The sequence below is a fragment of the Oryctolagus cuniculus genome, chromosome 15 (genome assembly GCF_051225735.1).
Source record: "Oryctolagus cuniculus isolate XC-2025 breed Fujian yellow rabbit chromosome 15, ASM5122573v1, whole genome shotgun sequence".
NCBI classification, from domain to species: domain Eukaryota; kingdom Metazoa; phylum Chordata; class Mammalia; order Lagomorpha; family Leporidae; genus Oryctolagus; species Oryctolagus cuniculus.
Genome location: NC_142881.1, coordinates 51794042 through 51819000, shown reverse-complemented (window position 1 = coordinate 51819000; position 24959 = coordinate 51794042). Strand labels below are relative to the sequence as shown.

At 40.3% G+C, this 24959-nt stretch overlaps 1 protein-coding gene across 3 annotated transcripts in view; it reads left to right on the top strand.

Moving 5' to 3' along the window:
• SLC16A9 (solute carrier family 16 member 9) overlaps positions 1–24959 on the top strand; it is a 51786-nt gene that overhangs the window by 23023 nt on the left and 3804 nt on the right. For all 3 annotated transcript variants that reach the window (XM_089314879.1, XM_002718477.6, XM_051823884.3), the window contains exons 2-4: positions 4317–4548; positions 16527–16670; positions 20375–20470. In XM_089314879.1, coding sequence (XP_089171005.1) covers positions 4350–4548; positions 16527–16670; positions 20375–20470 — 439 coding nt within the window. In that variant the 5' untranslated portion in view covers positions 4317–4349. The remainder of the gene's footprint in view (positions 1–4316; positions 4549–16526; positions 16671–20374; positions 20471–24959) is intronic.

Sequence of the window (24959 nt, the reverse complement as noted above, 5' to 3'; positions counted from 1 at the left end):
TATCTCTAGGAATTCCATTTGTACACAAGAATGGAGTCATATCAAATGTTTCAGAACATAGTCCTTATAGTTAACATATTAATATACACTCAATCTGGAACAATTTCCATTGAAATCATCATCCATTAGGATGATCTTCCTAAAACCCATTTAAAATTGTCAAAGAGGTTAGGGAATTATGGAAGTGGAAAAGGTGCAAGAACATTAGAATTACTATCACGCCGGCATTTAGATACAGAATATAATCATTGTACCAATAACAGTATATGAACACTGCGAAAGAAATGCAAGTTCATAGAACCTAGCATATTTCCCATGGTCACCCTGTGCTATCAGTTTGTGTTTCATGTCTTTCACGTGGCACCTGGGCAACCCCACTGGGCAACCTGCTATACTTTCCTCAGCAGGGATAGGACAGCTCTCTCTGTTGCAACACCAGAGGAGTGCATATAGTTAATGTTCCTGAGTTGGCTGCTGGCAGCAACCTGCTGGCCATTGACTGCTGCAGTCTCTTCTCTTTGTAGGTAAAGCCGTTACTCCCTCCAGTACTCAACTGAGTTGTGATTTGCATGACTCTCATCCCAAGATGCAACGGGGGGAAATGCTTGGATCTCTGTTCCTGGGTTTTGCCGCGTTCCTTGACATTGCTGTCTTCTTGGTAGAGTGCTCCTCAGGGACTGGGACTGATGTTCATTGTTCTGCTTGCTTGCATTGACACTGGTTTAGAGAAACTTTTTATTTAAGGGATACAAACTTCATGCATTTCATAAGCACAACTTTTGGAATATAGTGATTCTTCCCACCATACCCCCCCCCCACCCCTCCTCCTTCTCCCTCTCCCATTCCCAGTCCCGTCCTCCACTAAGATTCATTTTCCATTAACACAGAAGACCAACTCTATACTAAGTAAAGATTTCAACAATTTGCACCAAAACAAAACAAAACAAACAGTTCCTCAACAGTTGAGACAAGGGCTTTATTTTCTTTAAAGGGGATTCTCAATAGGAACGGTAAATTACCAAATCGTTATTAGAAGAATGAGCATTGCATTGCTCACTTGAACAATAGAGTAGGTACTAGAGAGAGTAACTTTTTTTAAAAAAAATTATCTATTTGAAAGGTCAAGTTATGGAGAACAGAGGTAGAGAGAGAAAAAGAGAGAGGACTTCCATCATATGTTTCACTCCCTAATTGGCTGCAACGGCCGGAGCTGTGCCGATCCGAACCCAGGAACCAGGAGCTTCCTCCGGGTCTTGCATGCAGGTGCAGGGGCCCAAGGACTTAGGTCATCTTCCACTGTTTTCCCAGCCCATAGCAGAGAGCTGGATCAGAAGCGAAGCAGCTGGGCCTCAAACTGGCGCCCATATGGGATGCCAGTGCTGCAGATGATCGCTTTACCTGCTACACCACCGCACCGGCCCCACAAATATTCTCTTAACTCTGTAAAATAAATGTCTAAGCCCCAGAGGCAGCACCATGGCATTTGAAGGTGTTCCCACTAAAGTTAGGAGGCAGCGAAAAATGTATGATCTTATTTATTTAACATTATGCTGGATGTACTATTCAATATAATGACAAGGAAGAAAATCAGAATTTTAAAATTTTGAAATAAGAAGATGACATTATTGCTATTTTTAGGTGATTATATACTTATATTATATGTATGTTGTGTGTATCCAAGAAAATAATCTGAAAATCTGTTATAAATTGGATAATTTAGTAAGTTAGTGCAATACAAAATATACATATAGGTATCAATAGCCTTCGAACATACAGAGGACCAAAGAAATGACCCCAGGGGCCAGCGCTGTGGCATAGCAGGTAAAGCCGCCGCCTGCAATGATGGCATCCTATTTGGGTGCCAGTTCAAGTCCCGGCTGCTTCACTTCTGATCCAGCTCCCTGCTATGGCCTGGGAAAGCAGGTCTCATCCGTGTGAGAGACTTGGAAGAAGCTCCTGGCTCCTGGCTTCAGATTGGTGCAGCTCTGGCTGTTGCGGCCAATTAGGGAGTGAACCAGCAGATGGAAGACCTCTCTCTCTGTCTCTCTGCCTCTCTGCCTCTCCTTCTCCCTGTGTGTAACTCTGACTTTCAAATAAATAAATAAATCTTAAAAAAAAAAAAAAGAAATGACCCCAGTTACAATAGGATTGGAAAAATGGAATTAAAGGATAAGTTTATTTTTGTGCAAACATTTTTTTGAAAATCCATACAAAGTTTTTTCATAACCCACGTTTTCATGAACTTTTTAACAGAAAAGATAAAATATGTAAAGATACAATAAGAACTGCTGAAGAAAAAACTTTAAGCAATTAAAATACAAAAGAAGACTTGAAAAAATATAAAACACACCATGTTCTTATATAGAAAGAATCAACATTATAAAAGGGTCAGGGTCAGCTGTCCTTAAATCAATTTTTAAATTTTACTCAGTCCTAGTGAAAGTATAATCAATGTTTTGACTCCACGGTCTGATTTTGAAGTTCATATCAAAAAGTAAATAAACAAGAATATTGAAAATACTGAAAAGCAGAAATGCAATGATGGAGAAAGAAGAAATATATTTTTAAATCTTTCATACAGAGACTGAGTAATGAAATTAATGTGGTCATGCTGTGTGCATAAACAGACTAATGAAACAGAATAGAAAATCCAGAAATATACTCACAGATGGCAAAAAATTGGAAATTTCAAATGACTGTTCACCTACAGTCAAGAATCATATTGAGAACTCCAGGTTAAAACTGTAATAAATACTATTTTAAAGCAACAAATTGGAAAAAAATCCAAAAATTTCACAACATTCCAAGAGTTGCTAGGGATAATATAAATTAGTTTAATCCCTTTTAAGACAATTTGGTAATGCCAAAATTATAAAGGTACATTCCCTGTGACACAGCAATTACTCTTTTGAATTTTACCTAACATCTGTGTATATAAACAAAAAAAAAGGTATGAAATGTAAAGTTATTCACTATCGTATTGATTTTCATTATAAACCATAGGAAGCCAGTTAAAGTAAGAGAACCTACCCACACTGGAGTACAATAGAGCAGTAAGAAAAGGAGGACAGTTAGGAGACATTGATGTGAAAGATCTTGAAGTTATTTGTCAAGTGAAAAAAAGCAAGGAACACACCAAAGTATATAATTGCTATTTTTATGTAAAACAAAAAACAGAGGATAGCTATCTGTGCTTGATTTTGCATGTGTATGCATGACGAAACTCTAGAAAGATGCTAGAGAAACAAAACATTTGTTATCTGTGGAGGAGATGAGGAATGGATAGATGGGAGACTATATGTCTTTTGTCCTTAATTTTTGAACCATGAGAATGTTTTCTATTCAATAAGTAAATAAATCAGCAAGTAGTCAAATGATGAGATGCTATGCACACACACACACACCCCAAAGATTAAGAATACTTTACGTGCATTGATAGAAAAATACCTTCAAGAATGTTAAGCAAATGAAATAAGGCATGGAATGCGGTGGATAACATGCTGCACTTTGTTGGAAATGAGAGACGTCTATGGATGCTTGCTTGGTTTTGTCTGTACATGCATAAAGAATTCTGGGAGGTGCTCAAGTCCGCGAATGTTGCTCTTGGGTGGGGGCTGTGCGCCAGGCCCCCTTCAGGAATGAGTTTCCTGGTCCCAGTACCGAGGGTGCTGCTGGCAGATGGTCTTCCACTGAGAGCCCTGTGGAGGTGGATGGCCTCCTTTGAAGGAAGCCACCTCACCCAAGGTCACCAGCTCTTCCTGGGGTAGCATCCAGTGGGCGTGGGCATGGGTGTGGGCATGGGTGGGGCCAGCTCGCATGGATAACTCAGGAGAGCTGTCAGGGGTCACCCCAAGTTCAGAGGACCCCTTCTCCATAACTGTAGCAGCTGCTCTCTCTCCCTCCTTTGCCACCTGTTCCCGTCAGAGGTGTTGATTGAAGTGCCTCTCAGAGAATTTTTTGCGAAGGGTCTGCTTCCCAGAAACTGGAAAACCCTTGAACTGCAACTCAGAAAATAAAATCCGTGATTCCCTTGTGGTTGAGCAGGAATGGGGACCCAGTGGAGGGGACAAGACTGGGAAGGAGACATCTTATGCTATGCCTTTTAATAATAACAAAATTTTTGATATTCTGGGATCACATGATTTATTCAAAAAATTTAGAAATTAACCTACTATGTCAATAGTATTTTATTATTTTTTTATGATGTCTTTAGAGAGAATCTTTTTTATTTGTTAATTTAAGAGACATTTTAAGCCATAAAACTATACTCCACCACACTCTAAATATGCTTTTCTTCTCTTTTTGTTTTTATTTAGACCTGCAGAGAAACGCCTCCTTGATTTCACCTTATGATGGAATTGAAGAAGTCGCCCGACGGTGGATGGGGCTGGGTGATTGTGCTGGTCTCCTTCATTACTCAGTTTTTGTGTTACGGATCCCCATTAGCTGTCGGAGTCCTGTACATCGAATGGCTGGATGCCTTTGGTGAAGGGAAAGGGAAAACTGCATGGGTCGGATCTCTGGCAAGTGGAGTTGGCTTGCTTGCAAGTAAGTGGATAAATCTATGCCTCTCCTTACTCTTTGATCACTGAATTGCATTAATGCATCAGTAACACTGAGCTATACGTAGGAGGCCTTTTGGTAAAAAGTGTTATGTGTATTTCGCTGCCTTCATTCAGGTTACAGCGGGAATAAATGTGTGTGAAAATATAGGAATTCCATAATACAGTCAATCATTCATCCATTTCTTCATTTCTTTACTACAATTTGTCAAGCAGTGTAATGGGTGCTGGAAATGAAAAGAGGGACAGCAGACACATGGTTCCTGAAGGGGCTGCCGTCTAGTGATAGACGCACACCCTTCTGTGAATGTGAATAAAGCCGGGGGTGAAGGTAACAATCCACAAGTGTCCAAGGTGTGTTGGTGACCGGAGAGTAAAGGGCACCCAGCCTTCAGGCCTCGGAGCACTTCCTGGCTCCGGATTCCTCCTCTCTGTCCCACGTGCTTTGCGGTCAGATCACATGTCCTATGATCATGACAACATCATAAGAAAAATCTTATGGATAGTTCTGATTTACAGTGATGAAGTTATTAGAGATTTTAATAAAGTGTTATGTATAAGATAGGTATAGGTGATGTGATCTCTGTGTGTTCAAAAATAATATTCTTGATAAACAATCACATAGGATGTAATTGTGATTCTGTCATCTTTGGAGTGAATAGCAGAGAATTTTTACCATTAACGCCATATGCTACTTCAATTTCTAGAGACAGGTTCAACTGCACAGTGCATCACTTTTTTTTTTGACAGGCAGAGTGGACAGTGAGAGAGAGACAGAGAGAAAGGTCTTCCTCTGCCGTTGGTTCACCCTCCAATGGCCGCTGCGGCCGGCGTGCTGCGGCCAGCGCACTGTGCTGATCCGAAGGCAGGAGCCAGGTACTTATCCTGGTCTCCCATGGGGTGCAGGGCCCAAGCACTTGGGCCATCCTCCACTGCACTCCCTGGCCACAGCAGAGAGCTGGCCTGGAAGAGGGGCAACTGGGACAGAATCCGGCGCCCCGACCAGGACTAGAACCCAGTGTGCTGGCGCCACAAGGTGGAGGATTAGCCTACTGAGCCGCGGCGCTGGCCACATCACTCTTTTTTACTTGGAACTATTTAAGGACAAATGTGCTAAGATGATGATCTAGGTTGGGTCTGTTCCTTGGGGTCTGTTTCTGTGTGCAATGAACTTGCCATGATTTGTTGAGCAAATCATAGTCTTGGTTTTGTGTGGGAAAGCAGGACACTAATGTGGTGGTCTGTGGGGGCATTTTTCACTTTTAAAGTGGTTTTGTGAAAATATCCTTTTAACAAAATACGTAGGCCATTTCTTCTCTTAAATATTGTCTCTCCCGGATATTAAAGAGGACTTCTAAAAAAAGGAGTAATGACTTCCAGTTGTTGGATTACCTTGTTAAATTTAAAGCAAGGCAAACAAGACTTGAAAAACAATGCTGGGTCATCTGGCCATGCCAGATAAGATAACTAAACATAATTAAACAACCGAAAATAGTACTGTCATTAGGAGCTCAAGGAAAACAGGAAAAGTTGCCCGAGATTTGTTTGAGAGTTCTGCAAAGTGGGGGTGGCTTGTAAAGCCTTTACAAGCACAAATACAGGATAACTGAGCTGTGAATGAGGGGATGTGAAAGTACTGATTTCAAGGAAACAAGCCTACAGGGTAGAGAAAAGAGCTTTTTGAATGCTCTCTAATGACTCACCATTCTATTTGTCAATACTAAGCCAAAACGAAATATAATCACCTTGGTTTCCAGCAAGGGTCAAAGGAGACTTGAAATGGTATCTTACAAGTAGCACGTGCCAGCGAACAGAGCTTGCTTTTCACGAATCTGTCCTGTTGGAGTTGAGGGTTGAGGGAAGCGGAGGTCTCCTCAAGGATGAGGTACTCAGAGTTAGGACTGAGTTTCTCTCTGAAAACTGAATTCAGCTCTGCACTTTCTCCAGCTTCTCAGAGTCGCTCATCTCAGGGACCAGCGGCAGCCCCCTTTGCCTTTACGTAGGACTGACTACACAATCTACAGGCCTCAGCACAAAGTGAAAATGCAGGGTCATTGTTCAAAAATTGGTAAGAATTTCAAGACAGAGAGAGCAGAACATTAAACCAAGTGTGGGCCCCTTTGTTGGACTGGGCCACGTGCAACTGCAGAAATCCTAGCTCTGGAGAGCTCACGGGACCTGGGGAGACGGAGCGTCTCACTATATTTCAAGGAGAAAGCAAATTCTCAAAGGAACTTAGGACTGGAGGTAGAGGCTAATTCAAAAATCTGGTTCTACCACAGTCACTTAACCTCTCTAGGTCCGGTGTCATCAGCTGTGTGAGGAGATGCTTGGATCCAGTGATGAAAGCTTTTGAAGATTGTATTTATGAAATGCATGAAGTTTGCATACCTTAAATAAAAGGTTTCTGGGGGAAAAATGCTTTTGAAGAGAAACATAGAAATAGGAGAACAGAAAATTCAAGAATAAGGAAGCTGTGGAAAAGATGGCTGAAGAGCTACCACATAATAGTGTGTGTATGCACTTTAAATATTTTCATGTCCAGATCTGAGTGTAGCCGATTCCACTGTTGGCCTTCCTTGGTTCATCATAACATAGTCAAGAGACCAATCCTGAAAGCCATGGTTATATGATGTAGTTACCACTTGGTGTCTGTAGGAGATTGGTTCCAGGACCCCAGTGGATATCAGAATCCTCGGTGCTTCCAGTCCCTTATATGAAATGGTGTAGTGTTTGCATTTTACCTACATATATCCTCCCATATACTTTAAACTATCCCTAGATTACTTTTAGTACCTAATACAGTATAAATGCTTTATAAATCATTGCTATACCATATTCTTTAAGGAACAGTAGCAATTGTATGTATTCAATGGAGATACAATGTTTTTCCTGAGTATTTTTGATCTGAACCCATGGCTTTTGACCTACAGAAACAGAAGGGTCAATGTATTAGCAAGCAGTATCTAGCCATGAGGGAGCCATGCTGATCATCCACTTTCTTGACAACTTGGTTCTAGAGCAACAAACTGACCAATACTGCCTTGGAATTGGGACACGTTTAATTCATCTTGGTAATTCTCATGGTTGTCGCTGGTTCTTAACCAGGGAGATAATTAGAATCATCTACAGAAAAATCTCAGCGTATAATTGCCTGGTTTCTACCCTCAGACATTATAATTTAGTTGGTCTGTGATGGGGCCCAGATACTTTTTTTTTTTTTTTTTTGCTTTTTTTTAAGTTCCAAAAGTGATGTTTAGTTAGGAACTACTCCTAGTAGCTTGAACCTGCTCTATTTAGATTTCAGTCTTACACTTCTTGGTGAATCTCTGGTGTATGATTTATTTTGATTTTTTATTACTATTTATAAGGAAAACTTCTATAGTTTTCTGCTTGGGTGTGGCATTGCTCATGCCATGTAAATCATGAAATATAAATTATGTGTCTAATGATCCTTTTTCTTGAAAAAATGTAAACAGACATCTTAATCCTACTTGATATAAGGTGAATTTATATATGGATATATGCATACTTATATTCATACAGCTTGTTGGTACAAGACAAATATGACATTCATTCATCTGTTTACTTGCTCTTACATTCAGTACTTATATGAATTACTTGAGCTTCTAAAAAGTCAATTTGCTATCCATCAGTGGATTGGGGTGGGGGTGATTCCAGGAATATACTTTTTTTTTTTTTTTTTGGACAGGCAGAGTGGACAGTGAGAGAGAGAGAGAGAGAGAAAGGTCTTCCTTTGCCGTTGGTTCACCCTCCAATGGCTGCTGTGGCCGGTGCACCGTGCTGATCCGAAGCCAGGAGCCAGGTGCTTCTCCTGGTCTCCCATGCGGATGCAGGGCCCAAGGACTTGGGCCATCCTCCACTGCCCTCCCGGGCCACAGCAGAGAGCTGGACTGGAAGAGGAGTGACCGGGACAGAATCTGGCACCCCGACTTCTTTTTTTATGGGATTTATTTATTTGGAATTCAGAGTTACAGTGTGGCGGGGAGAGGCAGAGAGAGGGAGAGAGTGTGTTTCCATCCACTGGTTCACTCCCCAGATGTCTACAGCAGCCAATGCTGGGCTTGGCTGAAGCCAGGAGCCGGGAGCTTCATCTAGGTCTCCTGTGTGAGTGGCAGGGGCCATCTTCTGCTGTTTGTCCTAGGCCATTAATAGGGAGCATGGATCAGAAGAGGAGCACCGTGGTGCAAGCCAGTGCCCACATGGGTTGCGGGCATTGCAGGTGGCCTCACCTGCTACATCACAATCAATGCTAGTCTTAGGAATCTGCATTTTCACTGGCTCCTCAATTCCATGCCATGCAACATCTGAGAACCACTTGGTTATTTTCTTTATTCAATTTTGTGCAGAGAAAGCTTAGAAGCTGGCACACTTGAGCAATTCTGTAATCCAAACTCTAGAGATTTATAATAGAACAAGACACAGAAGAAGTATATTTTCCAAGCAACTTTAAATTTCTGCTTTTTATGTACTTGACCCTTCTCCATTCTCCAAGTGCCCTGCTGTGTCTGAATCAGTAGTTGCCACTATACTCGCTTTGTCTTATTGATCCTCCTCCCAGTGCACTGAAGTGAGCATTTCTTCTCCCAGAGGTGTAGTGACCTGCCCCGGGTCGCTAATGGGAATAGCACCTGAGTTCAGGTTTTTCTAACCTGTTAAGCCTGTTTTTTTTTTTTTTTTTCATTTTAAAATTGGAAATAAAAGCACTTTTCTTATTGTTGTCTAGAGCAGAGATGGTCCTTGGCATTTGATAAGTGCTCAATATATATTAGCTATTAGAGAACAAATCACCAACAAAGCTACTCCCCCAGTTTCAACTGAACTGCAGAACCTACAGAAGAAAAGGACTCTTCAGAATGAGAGACAAAGACATTTCTTGAAAGGATCGCCGTGAGGGAGAGCTGGAGCTTTGTCAAGAATCTGTTTAAGCACCTGGAGTTTCAAGGCCCACCCTTGTCTCTGACAAAGCTAGATTTGGATAGTCACTCCCAGTAGCATATTAGAACTATGGATAGGTATGCAGTTCTGAACCTTACGCTCATAACCTTGATTCCTAACAGCGTTTCCTTAAACTTGAATAATTGAAGAGAAATAGTTATTTTTCCTCACCTGTATTCTGTTTGTCCAGATGACCCTAGAGATAAATAAAGCTGGGCACAAGGGAATCCTAACGTCTTCCCGAGTTACACTTTATGAATAAATGCAACATCATTGCAAACATCCTCAGAGTCACCTCCATGCTATGGATGCCAAGACAGGAGACAGTGTCCATGCTGACCAAGGGTTGGTAGTCTCAGGGAAAAGACAGAAAGCAAAAGCAGCTACATAATAATTTCAGACTTCGCAAGTACCCAGGGTAGCAAGGAAGAGTCAGTCTTTGGGGTTTTACAGAGCCAGGCTTTGTGGATGGAGAGCCAGCAGGAGGATGCACTGTCCTAGGTGGAAGGCGGGGAGAGAGGGCGGCAGTCTGCACAGAGTCCCTGCGAGCAGGGGCCTGGAGTCAACCCCGCACGTGACACATTCTGAGGGAGTCAGAGGTTTATGTATCAGCTTGAAGAGACCACCTTCCCTGGTCATTCAGATTTTAATCTCTGAAGGTATTTTGTGGATGAGCACAAGGTACATCAGCAGTTAACTCTCAGTAAGGGAGCTTATCCTGGATAATCTAGGCGGACTTGCTTCAGTTCTCGGAGGCTTTGAGAGCAGAAATGAGCTTTCCCAGAAGAAATTCTCCCTGAGGGCAGTGGTTTCAGCCTGTGCGGGAGAGTTCCAACTTGCCCTTCCCAAAGGTCTGCCCTATGGATTTTGAACTTGCCTAGGTAGTCAAATATTATCTGGCCAATTACATAAGCCAATTCCTTGCAATAAATCTGCTGATACATATTTGCTATTGGTTTCGGTTCTCCTGTTGTAACCTGACTAATACAGGAGAAAGGGAAGAAAGGTAACTGAACTAGGGGATGAGCCTGACCTTGCATTGTTCCAGGATGAGCTAAAGCACCTTTAAGCTAGATGTCATTTTTCAAATTCATGGAGATGGGTGGGGTCATTTTTTAGACAAAACAAGGTTTGATGAAACATCAGGAAGATTTGTAGTTTTGTACTCAGCAGATTTAGAAATCACCTCCCCTGCCATTTGTCCTTAGTTTCTCCAAAGGCCTTCAAACAAATCACTCAGTAACCATATCCCCAGGTTAGATGGTGAGTCAGTAGAGCCAACCCCACTTGTTGAAAGAACTGCAATTGCTGACAGAGTTTGGTTTGAGCATTAACCTTAAGCAGGTTCATTCCTTCCAGCAGGACTGAGTCCTTGTCTCCCACGGGATTTTGTTGTATTGTTGAGTTCCTGGTGCCCTAGGCAGTCCCAGAACCGGTGAGAACAATGACCAGGTTTTGGTAAAGCTTGTATTCTATAAGCCACCAGCAAGGCGGTGTATCTGGGATCAGGGAGTTCAGTGGCCATGGCTCCTTAGTGCCTTTCTCTTTCTTGTGGAGATAACTTGAGATTCGCAGCCTCGGCTGGAGCAAGGAGTGGTGGATCTATTGTACCGTCAGCCATCTTAGGGCTTCAGCGCTACAGGCCTGGCCATCCTTCCACTCCTGGGACGCTGATACTTTGGGGGAAAAAAAAAAAAGTGCACGGTGGTTGTGTTGATTTCCAATCATTTCTTTCCCAAAGCTGCCTTATAAAAGGAGCAATCACCAGCTGGAAGACCACACTGCATTTCCATTCCCTCCATTCAGGATTCATTTTCATTTCACAACCAGGCTCAGTTGTGGGGCCCAGGGTGATCTCCCTTTTCTGAAATCCTAAAGTGCATGCTCTGAACCTTTCTTTTGGTGCTCCTTGCCCATGGCCTTGGCTTTTAGCTTAACGCTGTGTGTGTGTTTTGCTTTGTGGTCTAGGTCCTGGATTGTATTTTTTCTTGGTGTCCTTTCCTAACATGGTCTGAGACTCTAGTGCTTTGCTGGTGGACACAGTAGACATATGTGGCTATGAATACTTGAAATGTGATTCATTTGAGCTGAGATGTGCCACAGGTATAGAAAACACACACTAGATTTCAGATAGTACAAAAAATGTGAAATGTTTCAATAATGATGGTGAAATGAAAACATTTTGAGTATATTTGATTAGATAAAATGTATTATTAAAATTAATTTCACCTCTTCCATTTCTCTTATGTTGCTACCAGAAAGTTTAAAAGTCCCTTTGTGGTTCACATGTGTGACTGGTGAAATGTTCAGCGTACAAAGGAATTCTAGTAGATGTTAAGTAAATAGTGAAGGAATGGCACTACTCAGTTATTCACTTTAATCTTTGATTAATGCAGGCCTAGATGTGATGTTACTAATATTTAAAAATTTTTAAGTAAAGTATTGTCTGAGTCCATTTTCTATTGCTGTAACAGAATATCTGAGATGAGTTGTGAAGAACAGAGGCTTATTTTGGTGTGGAGGCCAGGAAGTCCAACAGTAGGCCCCCAGAACGTCTGCCTCTGCTTCCAGAAGCCTCGTGCTATTTCATTTTGTGGTAGGAAAGCCAAAGGGCAAGTGAGAGCATGAGAAAAAGAGAAAACTCAAGGAGTGGACTTCCTTGTAGCCACCTGATCTCAAAATAACCAGTGTGCTCCCCTGAGAACAGCATTAATCCTTTCGGGAGGGTGGAGTTCACATGACAAAAACCCTCTTAAAGATGCCACCACCTCTCAGAACTGCCAGGGCGGGGACTAATTTTCCAACACATGAATCCCAGTAGACATTATTTAAACTACAGCAGTCACCTTGCTCCATGGTAACTGTAACAGCCAGCACAATCTGAACTTTGTCGTCTGTTCCCAGATTACCTTTGGAGAACTGAAGAAAGCAATGTCATCACTTAGTTTTTGACTTCCTTAGAAGCAATTTTTCTTCTCATTTTCCTAATTCACCTGTGATCATAAGAAAACACTTTCGCAGTTAGCTCCTCAATTTTCCTTCCCCTCATTGGCTAAAAATTTTATCAACCTATCTGGCTTGCAGATAGCTCGTAGCAAAATATTTTTGGTATTTTGTTTCATATTTAAGAGGTCAGATATCTAAAAATGCCATCTTCATCTTCCTTTCTTTCTTCACTCCCTACTTCAGTTTGTGGAGTTGTTTGTTCTCCTTAATACACAGGCTTTTACCATCTCTGAGATAATGTGTCAGCGTTGTGCTGGAAGTGTTGCCAAGTCACCCTGTACGAAAGCAGAACGTCTTAACGAGCCAAGCACACTACCTGGAAAGGCTGGGGCTGTTCACCTCCCGGCCCTGAAGGCTGCATCTGTCTTCTTCAGACTTTTCTTCCAGGCTCACTGCCTGCTCTGCTGTTTAACAGTTCAGCCCAGGATTCTCGGTTCATCCAACCATTCAAACACAAGGGTATAATAGCAATAGTCACACCCCAACACGATGCAGTAATGTAATGGCTCTCAAACACTACTGTAAGTTCAAGAAAAAGTCTCACCAATGGCAAAATCTATGTAAAGACAGTGATAAGTGGAAGAAGTGTGTGTGCTGGATTCAAACTCTCTTCTTACTGTCTTGTATTTTATTCTGAAATGATAGCCTTTTTACCAATTCTTTCTAAGAGTTCTTCTCTAATGAAGTAGTGGTGGTGATAGATGGTTATTACATTTTAAAAATGCCTTGTGAAAATAGGAAATTAGCTAAGCCTCCCATCTTTTTTTTTCTTCTAAAAATCTTCATGTCCAAATATGTGGAATCATTGGTTCATATTATAGGTTAAGTAACATTCATTCCCAAGGTCCCTTCTACAGAGTTGAAGACCCAAGACACTGTAAGAAATCTCCCCTGGGAACAGTCCTTTGCTTTAATTTGTTTCTTGTTTGTTTCTTGTTTGTGTGTTATGACAAAGAGCTAAACTCAATAAAAGTGTCATGTCTTGTAGAGGGGACTTGATAGTCACTTTCTGTTATACTTTTCTCTAGTATCAGTGAGAAATATGAGGCCATAGTGGTTTGAATTTATGTAAATAGAATCTATAAGTACCCTGACTCCAAGGAGAGGGGTAAAATAATCTGCTTTAAACTTTTAAATAACAAGTGCTCATGAGTGTTATGTTTTAATTTGACATAATTTCATAAAACCACTTAACCTGTAAGATATAAACAAATGTATATTTGTGTTCTTTAGTCTTGTTTTGGATTCTAGCAAAAAGTTGAGAAACCAGTTAAATAGTTCTCAATTGGGACAAATGCTGGGCTAACATTTACCTTAACCCTGTCATTGATTTGCTATGGATTCTTGATCAAATCTCACGATCTCTGTGAATGCCAGTTTAATTGTTTTTGAGATTAGATGTTTGGCCATTCTAAGCTCTCTTTTAGCTCTAAAATTTTTTGTCTTTAATCTCTGACATCAAGATATTTTTCTCCAAGTAAGCAGCAGATGGCAGTGTGAAAGTAGTGATTTTTTCAAAAACAGCTTTTGATGTGCTATTTTCAGTTGTCAAAGAATTTCTGCTCATTTTTTCCCTGATGCCTAAATTTTAAAGAGAAGAATGATGTGTTAGGCAAAAATGATTTAAAATGTATGATATAACTGACAATGATATCATGCATTTTATAAAACAGTGGTTTGAGCTATACATGTCATGAAAATTATTATGCTTCATCCCCACCCCCGGACTCCCAGACTCTGAGCTGCTTGGTGGAGTTAATGCATTAGGGAGCATAGATTTAAAGTTCTATTTTGAGGATGAAACTTGAAACGTTTCAAGTATGGCAGTAGTAATCTGTGTGTGTTTCAATCCCATTGTGCCTGTTAAATTTATAAACACTGACTCTCAATGTCAATATAGTTCAGTAAACAACAGAGAAGGGTCATGCCTTTATGCCATTAGACATCCATTTGTGAAATTTGATGCTCAAAACCATTCTTATTTTTGAAGTATCTAGGTGTTTCTCATTGGGCATATAGACAGATCAACTGTTGGATGCTAAGTTTGGTTTTTCAAATGGATTTTAAAATACGGGCACAGAATATTCCCCTTGGTCTGTGATATAAATGTATCAGCTTGCTCCTATACCTGAGTGCCTGCAGAAGCCCTGAGAGTAGTAGGGGCCAGCTAATGACCAGGCAAGGACATAGGAGAGCCACAGGAGAGGCAGTGAGAGATATGTGGTATCTTGGGGGTCAGACACTGGTCTTCAATAGTTGCTTAAGAGATTCCTTACGACAGGGAAGAATGTTGGATTTGGGTAGTGAGACTGGATTGATGGCATCATTTCTCCATTTGAGATCACTTTAAAAAGAAATAAAAGACACAAACAGAAAAGTGTACAAATCATGGGAGTATGGCTTGATGAATTTTTACAAACTGAACAACACATGTAATCAGCACATTCACACACTGGAAACAGAACATGAGCAGTGTTCTGGAAGTTTGGCTGTGCCCTTTCCTATTACTCTTCAAGCCGTAACAAGTGTAACTGCTACCCTGACTTCTAACAGGAGATTAGTTCTGCCTGTTTGTACTTCTTATAACTGAATCACATGGACTGTACTCTTTTGGGTTGGGTATGTTTCACTCAATATATATTTGTGAGACCATTATGTGTAGTTGTAAATCATTCATTCTCATTGCCATACAACAGTCCATTGTACAAACATCAGAATTTATTCACATATTCTATTGCTGATGAATATCTGAGGGTTTTTTTAATTTTAGCTATTATAAATAGCTATCCTGTGAACATTTATGTTGATGAGTTTTGATGCAGCTGTTTCTATCGGGTGTATACATAGAATTGGGTGTTAGGTTTAGCTTTCATAGATAATGCCAGGAGTATCTGAAAATTCTGCTTGTTTTGTATCTTTGCCAACATTTACTGTTGTCTGTCTTTAGCCATTCTGGTGGGCATGTTTTTGAAAATCAGAGACCAGTTTGTACCTTGAAAGGTTAAGGTATGCGTCTCTCTGCTTCGTGGTCTTGGTTCTTTCTTCTGCTGTGGTATTGAACAATCCCTGTTGAGCTTCAGTTTCTTTCCACATAAAATGAGACTATTGGGTTGAGTAATCCTTAATGTTCCTTTCTTTCTATATGCTAAGCTCTGTCATTTTGGTTGCTTTCCAAGTATGGTTCTACTGGGAAAAAATTTCACTATCACTTAAATCCTGTTGCATAAGCATCTGCCCACTTTACAAGTGCAAGAAATGGTCACTTTTGCCTGTCAGCCCGCTGTGCTCTATAACACTGTGAGGAGGGTCCTATGATTATTTCAGTGTTCAAATGAGGAATCTAAGGCACAGAGTGAGAAATCAGTCACCTGATATCAAACAGCTGGCAAGTCGTGGAGCTAGTTGTCTGACTAAAGCTGCAGTCTGACTCCACCACCCCACTTCATAACTATGTGATCTTACTGTTCTTCACTTTCCTGATTAAAACAATGAGAGCACCGTCAGGCAAACTAACAGATGAGACGAGACAGGAGTATTTGCCTAGTGGTTAGGACATCTTGTCCCACAGTTGAGCACTTGGGCTCGATTCCTGGCTCCAGCTCCTGGCTCCAGCTCCCCGTTGGTGCAGTCTCTGGGAACAGCAGTGGTAGCTCAGATAATTGGCTTACTTTCGCCCACATAGGAGACCTGGCTTGCATTCCCATTTCCTGACTTTGGCCTTGGGAGGCATTTGTAGAGTGAACCGGCTGATGGGCTGGCACTCTGTTTCTGTCTCTCTCCCACCCCCAAAAGAAATACATAAATAGTTTAAAAAAAAATGAAATGAGGTTGTTTATATTAAGTACCTCACAGTGTTATTAAATACTCAGTACTGTCCATGTTTATTTTTGTGACTATTGTTTTACAATGGAAAGAAATATTTGGGACATATGCATGGATCATGTGATTGTGGGGAAGAGATTACTGTTAAATAAATCAAGGTTGTATTTCTCTTTTTAGGTCCTATCTGCAGTCTCTGTGTCTCGTCGTTTGGAGCAAGACCTGTCACAATCTTTAGTGGCTTCATGGTGGCTGGAGGCCTGATGTTGAGCAGTTTTGCCCCCAATATCTACTTTCTGTTTTTTTCCTATGGCATTGTTGTAGGTAAGCAACATGTGGTCACTATGAATTTTCTGTCGTCAGGAGTCACACATTATTTCACCAATGTCTGCAGAATTTTTCAGCTAGTATCAGGAGTGAAAGGGCTCACTCATTGCTTACTTTCAATAAACACTTTTCCAAAAATTGTTGCTTTAGTGAAGTATCTGCCCAGTGATGCATGCTGTTTGAAAGAATCAACATGTTTTAACAATCCACACTTGCAAGGCACAGGAAGGTTTTTTGGCTCAGCACTTGTCTCTAGTTAGCACAAAAAAGGGAGAGGGAGAGGGAGAGGGAGAGGGAGAGGGAGAGGGGGAGGGGGAGGGGGAGGGGGTGGGGGAGGGGGAGAGGGAAGGATTATACAAATTAGACATCGCTGACATCTGTCACTTCTCACTGACCTAGGAAATGGCCACTTTCCCAGGGGGCAGCCACACAGGATTCTGTTGAACTCTTTGTACATATAAACAACTTTTTGCTCTCCATAGAATGTGTTGCCAGCTCCCAGTTCAACAGCACAACAAAATAAAAAGTAGACTTTAAAACACTTATTATTATCATTAAAGTTAAGGCCCAAGAATGACGAAAACCGCAGAGGGGATGGTTGACAGTGATCTTGCTTGAGAGAGCTCAGGGCCAGGAGAATGCTGACAATTTGGAGAAAATTTTGTGATGTATTATACTATTTGTATTCAGTGTTAACAATCACCAGACCCTGTCTTCCTAGAAGCTTTTGGTAGTGAATTTGAAAAAAAAAAAAAAAAAAAAAAAAAAAACATGATTTCCTGCTTCCTAAAGCTTCCTCTTAGTATCTGAAAAAATCTAGTTTGATTGACTATCCACATTCCTATGAGCCCATACCTTTTTTCCCCAAAATACAGATTTCCATGAACTTTTTGAAGACCTTCTTTTTTGTTCTCTTTTCCTTAAATTGCTTTCTTATTCCTTAGCTCAAGATTATAGCAGCAATTACTGGCTTCCAAAGTTCTGCTGAACCGGAAATATTTGTATAACAGATTGAGCAATATAGAAAAAGAAATTAAACCTATATCAGATGTTTAAGCTACAGGCTAAAATATTGAAAGAATGCTACAATGACAGAATTGGTCTAAATCTGTCTTACCATTTACCTGAGCTTTCAAGAAATATCATTTTGAAATATGATGTTCTCTTGTTTAGTTTTCATAGCACAGATGATATGAAAGCTTGCCAGTTTTCAAGTGACTGTAAGCCATCCAACCAAACCTGGTCATCCAGTCTCCTGTTATCTCAATAAATTTACCAAATCAGTAAGAAGACAGGGTGCTCTGAGTCTAGACATGGGTGGGAAGGAGGATGGTGTATATGGGAGGCTGACATCACATATAAGCATTGGTTCAGCCTGGCCCAGCTCTGGCTGAACCCCTCTCTCTTTAACTCTGTCATTCAAACAAATACTTTAAAAAAATGCATGGTGGTAGATAAGAGTCTTCTAATTTTTTTTTTCTGAAAAGCCTGAATTTTATCACTAGTGACACTTACTATCACTTATTTCCTTTGTAGGTTCACTGTCAATAAAATGTCTTTCAAATACTCAAGATTGAATAACATACTTTGTATATTTGACACTATTTCAAATAAAAACAAGCACATAAGAAAAAACAGTGGCTATTTTAGCTGGCTACCAGAAGCACTTGCTTAAGTGCTTTGCCTTGCAGCAATGTTGCAGTTCAAATGAAACCTATAAAACTTATGTTTTGGTTTTTTACTGTGAGTAAGTGGTGGCAAAGCCTAACAGTGTAAAGTTTGATGTGACGACCTGGATTTATGCTACAGTTTTTGCAGCCTTTCTTACTCACCATGTCTTTTCTATTATCAGTGTGAATGTCAGCAAAGGGAAGAAACCACAGAGCACCTCAGTATTACTACACAGATAGTTTTGACTTCTTAGACTCCATGAAAGAGCTCAGGGACCACATGGGTACACAGACCTCTCTTTAGTAACTGCTGGTTTCAGATCATCCTGACTGTAACATGTTGGAAGATGTTATAGCATCTTTTGCTTTTTCAAAACTTATTTCAAATGTCTTCTACATTAAAAAGTAAAATAACATTACCTGAGATCCATGACCTTGAAATCATTTTTTAGAAATCATTTTTTTTAAATTTAAAGTTGCTGCTTCATTTTTTTGGCATTGGTGTTTAGTTATATGTAATATCTTTTTTTTTTATGTCTCCAGTACCTAACATTTGACAGAGTCCTGGCAACCAAATCACAGGAAAATAAATCCATTTCCCCTCCAAAGGCTTTCAGAAATAGTCTCAGTGAAGAGTGACACTTTTTGGTCTCACAAAATTGATGGTTCAGAAATAGGTCTTATATCTTGAAATGTCCTATGTGTAGTACTGACAACTGTATAAAGTAATCCAGCTCATATTTTAGTTAGCGAGATAATGTTTTCCCTTAAATCACACAAAGGATATTGTATTTCAAGAGATTTATTTAAAGTATAATTATTTTTATCTTTCTCATTTCTGTAAGCAGATGTTTTATGCACTCATGCATAGTTTACTTGAGTCTTGGATTATTTTAGGTGCTGATTTCCTGAAACATTTACACAGTATATTTGTTAATCTTGTATATTTTTAAAATCCTGTCCAGGTAGCTATTAAAAGCAATGAAAATGATCTTAATAATTCACTTAATATATCAAGCTAATGGTTAAAATAATGCACTATTTTTAGAGTGATCCTCAAAAGCAGGTAGTAGTGCAGAAGAAAATCAAAAAGCAAATGAGTAAGAGCAAAAGGAGAATTTTATGAAAAATATTGAGGCTTTCAGATATTTAATAGGGAGAAAAAGATTACTCCAACTAACAAAACAGAGATGATCTAGGGATAGATAGATCATGGGATTCAAGAAGGAAATTTAATTATAAGGGATTTTAATTATAAAAGAATTCCAAATTTATAGGAGATAATAGCATAACAATCATATGCTTTCCACTTAAATTTAACAGTTGTTAGTATTTCTTCCATTTGCTTTTCTTTTTTCACAAGGTATTTTGCACAAAATCAGACATCATTAAATTTTTTCCTAAATAGGATACTGTGCATTTGTAAAACAAATAGAGATTTACAAATATGAATTGTACTATGAGGAGGTGATCTGAGAGCCCCAGACAACCTGGCTGAGTGTGGTTTTTTTTTTTTTTTTTTTTGTAGGCTGGGACGTGCAAGCTAAATTCTAATAAAATAGCTTTGGATCTCAAAAGGGATTTTTGAAGGTTATTTAGAGGACTCGTAGGAGGAAGAACATTGAAGAAACACACAAGACAGACATAGTCTATGGGCATGTTTGATGAGATTTTCATATCTGATGCATGATCTCACTATTTTCTCTCTTTCCTCATATCGTCTTAATTTACCTTTGCATTTTTCCTTAATACCTTAGAAATTGCAGTTTTTAAACATGGCCTGGACCTTAAGGTTGGTGTGGGGTAAGAAATGAAGCGGCTGGACGAGCCCAGCGGGCTGCACCACTGACATGGGAGGAGTCTAGGCATCCGTCCTCTGGGCGGTTCTAGCCTGGCAGCAACAGGAAGCCCTGCTGGAGATGCTTGGTTATTCCCTTTGGGTTTGTTTTTTTTCCCTCGTTTTTTTCCCCTGTTGTTTTGCTTTTAAGTAATGCAGCCTGTCTTAATGTTGCAATGTCCTTGTGTGCCTAGGTCTTGGATGTGGTTTATTATATACTGCAACAGTGACCATCACATGCCAGTATTTTGATAGCCGCCGAGGCCTTGCACTTGGTCTGATTTCAACAGGTAAGTTGTCAAAATAAATACAATACTGTCACTATTCAGCCCTCTGAGCAAAGTTAAAAGTTACTAAGCACAGGTATGTTTACTAATAATTACTTAGTTATCTGTCAGGTAGCAAAACAAATATTTTTTCCTCTTTTTCTAGACGGAAATTATACTTTCCACAGAAAACATGAGAGGAGCTTTTAAAGAACCCTAAGATACATACATGAAAAATCTAGGGCATTCAATGTCTAATATAATATATGAAAGGAAAGCTTATGGGCTTAGTGCATTGAGAGTTACCTGCTGGGGAGGGCTTTACTAAATGAAGCAGATGCTGGTGCTATGAATCATCTTACCCCTGGGACAGGGAGGGGAAATGGAGGGAAAATTCACTCTAAAGCCATTGTTGGGAAGGCCTCTGTCTGTTGTACAACTTACAGTTTTTCTACAGGACTGACTTCCCCCTACATCTCACTGGCCTCTGTCCATCTCCAAATGACAGGCTGTTTACTCACTTTTCCTTTCATAGTCAAGATGTGGTCATAGAAGGGAGGAAATATACATATAAAGTATAAATTTTAAATAGGAAAGCCTTCTGGGCTCTCTTGGGCCTTTTGAAGTAGTGTTTCCTCTTTCAGATGTTTTTTAAAAAGCTATTTAGGAAACTTGTCAAAATTTCTGTGGCCAGTATTTTATGAGTTTACTTAGGGGCTATGGCTTCCAAGTTACCACCATTGTAAGTCAACGTAAGTACTTGGTAGTAGGCTGTGATCCTGGGAGGGCAGGCTTTTAGCTAGGGTGTGGAATTCCAGGAGTTATTCTGGTAACAGGCTGCAAACTCAGGTTTTGTTCCTGTGGTCAACCAAGAGGCAACAAGGAGATGCCTAGTTGAATTCAATCCACCTGGATTATTACCCAAGCTCCTTTGAGGAAGCGTTGTCAGATGAGAAATGTGACTTGTGGCTGAAAAGGCACAAGGTCAGAGTCTGAGGATATGGCTACGGCAGACACGGAAGATGGAACACCCAAAACGGAGATGGGGGTCCAGAGTAGTGTGACCCTTTAGGGTCTCCCACAAGTGTGGGATGGAGCGTGAGGGTAGGCACAGCAGCCTAAATGAAAACACGTCCTACCTGAAATGCTCAGCACCACAGATATTTCCGATTTTGCATTTTTTTTTTTTGGATCTTGGAATATCTGCAGACACATATTGAGGTATCTTGGGAAGGGACCCAAGTTTAAATACAAAATGCTTTTATATAAACACATACATGCTCACAACCTGTAGGTGATTTCATATATTTTTGTATAAGAAACAAAGTTTCATGGTATGGGATTTTCCACTTAGGACATTTCAAAAAGCACTCAGAAAGATTTTGGATTTTGGAGTTTTGGATTAGGGATGTTCAACCTGAACTAGGTTTTTTCTTTTTCTTTTTTGTAAAGACAGAAAGAGGTAGAATTACAAGCACAGGCCCTGCAGCCAGACTGGCTGAGCAAATCCTACTTCTGACAGTCTCTTGCTGTCTGGTGTTAGACAAGTTATTTAGCTGCCTTATGCCTCAGTTTTCTGAACTGTAAAGTGAGGGTAATTAGCACACATTCCTGGGGTACTGGAAACACTGAAGGAGTTTATGTGGAAGGGCTCTGAAAGTGGCAGCCCGTATCATCAGGACCTCGCTTTCCCTTCACGTCCAGGTTTATTTGGAATTCTGTGAGAATTGCTCTCGCAGGAGCTGGGGCTGTGCTGTGGCACACTGAGAAAACCGTGGAGCAACTATGACAGTCAACATTGGGAGGAGTGTTCCCTTTCAACTCCCAGGGAGCTAACTGAACTTAGGCAGAGGCACAAATCCACCTGCAAGTGAAAGAGGTGACAAGTGAAACACACATCACAGTTGAACTTTAAAAAAAAACTAAAAGTAATCCTCAAAGGAAAAATACTTGCAATATTGTGGCCACGTTGAAAGGAAGGAATGTGGGCATCGAATGAAGGTTTGGGAACAACCGTTTTGCTCCCTGGTGCCCAGGGTTTGGCAAACATCCCCATGGATCATCTCTGGTCTGCTGCCTGTTTCTGTACTGCCCACGGCTAACAGTGGTGTTTACATATTTTAATGAGTGAATAAGTTAAAAAGAATAATATTTCATTGCACATGAAAATTATGCAGAGTTAAGAATTTGGGACAGGGATTTATGGCCCCAGCTGTGTTAAATAGTTCCCATCTGGCTCCTTATGGAAAAAGTTTATTGATCCTTCCTTGCTAATTTGAGTTAATCAGAGCTTTTAGTGCATTTCTTACTCTTTGAAGTTCCCTGAACACCAATTAATGTTTTCCCTCTCTGTAGTGATGCACAATCTAGACATGCGTGAAAGGATAATTAGTGTTTTATTTCACTTTGCCCTTTACATTGATCATTTCTAAATTAGGTGGTTCTTTTTGAAGATCAACAATTACAGATTTACTACTTATACAATACCTCAAGCAAATTCTAAATTATTTTCCATTGCCCTGGAATATTTCCTGTATCTTTATTTTTTTAAAGAGTTACTTGAAAGGCAGAGTGACAGAACAAGGGCTAGACATACATGCAGTGAGAAAGAGAGAGAGAGAGAGAGAGATCTTCTTCCTACTGGTTCACTCCCCCAAACGCCCATAACCACCAGGACTAGGCCAGACTGAAGCCATGAGCCAGAAAATCCATCTGTGTCTCCCTCAAGGGTGGCAGTGACTCAAACACTTGGGCCTTCCCAGGTGCATTAACAGGAAGCTACATCTGAAGCGGAGTAGGCAGAACTTGAACCAGGACTCCCATCTCGGAGGACAGGCATCCCAAGCAGCTTAACTTGCTGTTCCACAGTGCCTGCCCCCGCCAGTATCTTTCTAAGCCAGGGCCGTGCTCTTGTGAGAAGCAGGCTGAGGAAACCAGCCTCTAGTGTGTGATTTGATTTTCTCTGATCTGCACTGAAATTAGCATACCATAGGTGTTCAATAAATATCTATTGAATTGATTTGATATGTCTTTCTTATATTTCATGATGTTCACAGAAAAACTTTGGTTTGGTGAGCAATGGGAAAGTTATTTTCTTAACTTAAGGTCAAGGCACAGAACTTTCAAAAACACCGAGAGCATTTTTAACTTCTTAATGGTGTGGTACTTTGTCAGATACAAAGATATTGTGTTGGGCTCAAGTCACAAATCAACAGTTAAAGGGTGCTAAGGTAGCACAGCAGTCCACGTGACCACCCTGCCACTTTCTCTGTTTCCTGAAGTGCTTTAAACTTTTGAAGCAGGTGCTACTTTTACAAAAGAAGGAAAAGATTGAATTTGTCAGCTATTACTACCTCTCAGTAGTCAACAAAGAGATATTCAGTTTTTTAGCAGCCACACAAAGTTTTGTGAACCATGAATTAGTTTTTATGAAATGGTAAATTTTTTTTCCCCTTAATTGGGAACAAAGGAACTAACTTTAAAAATGTTAGGGACAGCATTTTCTTCAACTTGAAGACCTAGATCCATTTGTAAGAATTTTTTATTTGATTTTTCAAGATTTATTTATTTATTTGAAAGGCAGAGTTAGAGAGAGGGAGAGACAGAGACAGAAACAGAGAGAGAGAGAAGAGAGAGAGAATCTTCATATACTGGTTCACTCCCCAGGTGGCCACAACGGCAATGGCATGGCCAGGCTGAAGTCAGGAGCTTCTTTTGGGTTTCCTACGTGGGTGTCAGGGGTCCAACCAGGTGGGCCACCTTCTGCTGCTTTTCTCAGGCCATTTACTTGGGAGCTGGGTTGGAAGTGGAACTGCTAGGACATGAACCAGTACCATTAAGAGATGCCGGCACTGTAGGTGGCAGCTTAACCTATTGTGCCTCGATGCTGGCCTTGATTTGATGGGCTTTTAACAGTAAATGTGTCCATGTCATCAGTCATATCTCCAGGCTTGGTCCCACTGGCATCCAAGCGGACATATAATCTAATTTGGTGTGGGCCGAAATAAATGCACAATCAACCTCTTTAGATTCTTTGTTGATAACACATCTCTTTCCCCCTGTTTTTCCACATGACATTTTCCACTGACATTCAAATTTTCAAATACTCAATTTTCAAAAATTGAAATCAGAATCAGAAGAGAAAAGCATAGATTAAATGGGCTGATGTGACCTGACATTCCAGTGTAATAGAATGGTCAGTGAGGAAAGGGTGTCATGGTGTACAAACCAGCATGCTTTGTCATTTTAAATATCCTTTCACTTCTCATCACTTTATTCATACCTTAAAAATATGAATTACCCATTTTTGTGATTCAGCAGTGGATTTGAACTATCCAGCCACTATAAATATCCTAAAATGTAATATATTATTCATCTCAAAAAGTAACATAAGAAAAATTTGCAAAAAAAAGGAAATGAAGATATGGCATGGAGCCTGGCACATACCCAGTGAAAAAGAATCGCAGGTTGGAGTTTGTTAAGAGTATGGGCTCCTGGAGTCAGACTGACTTCA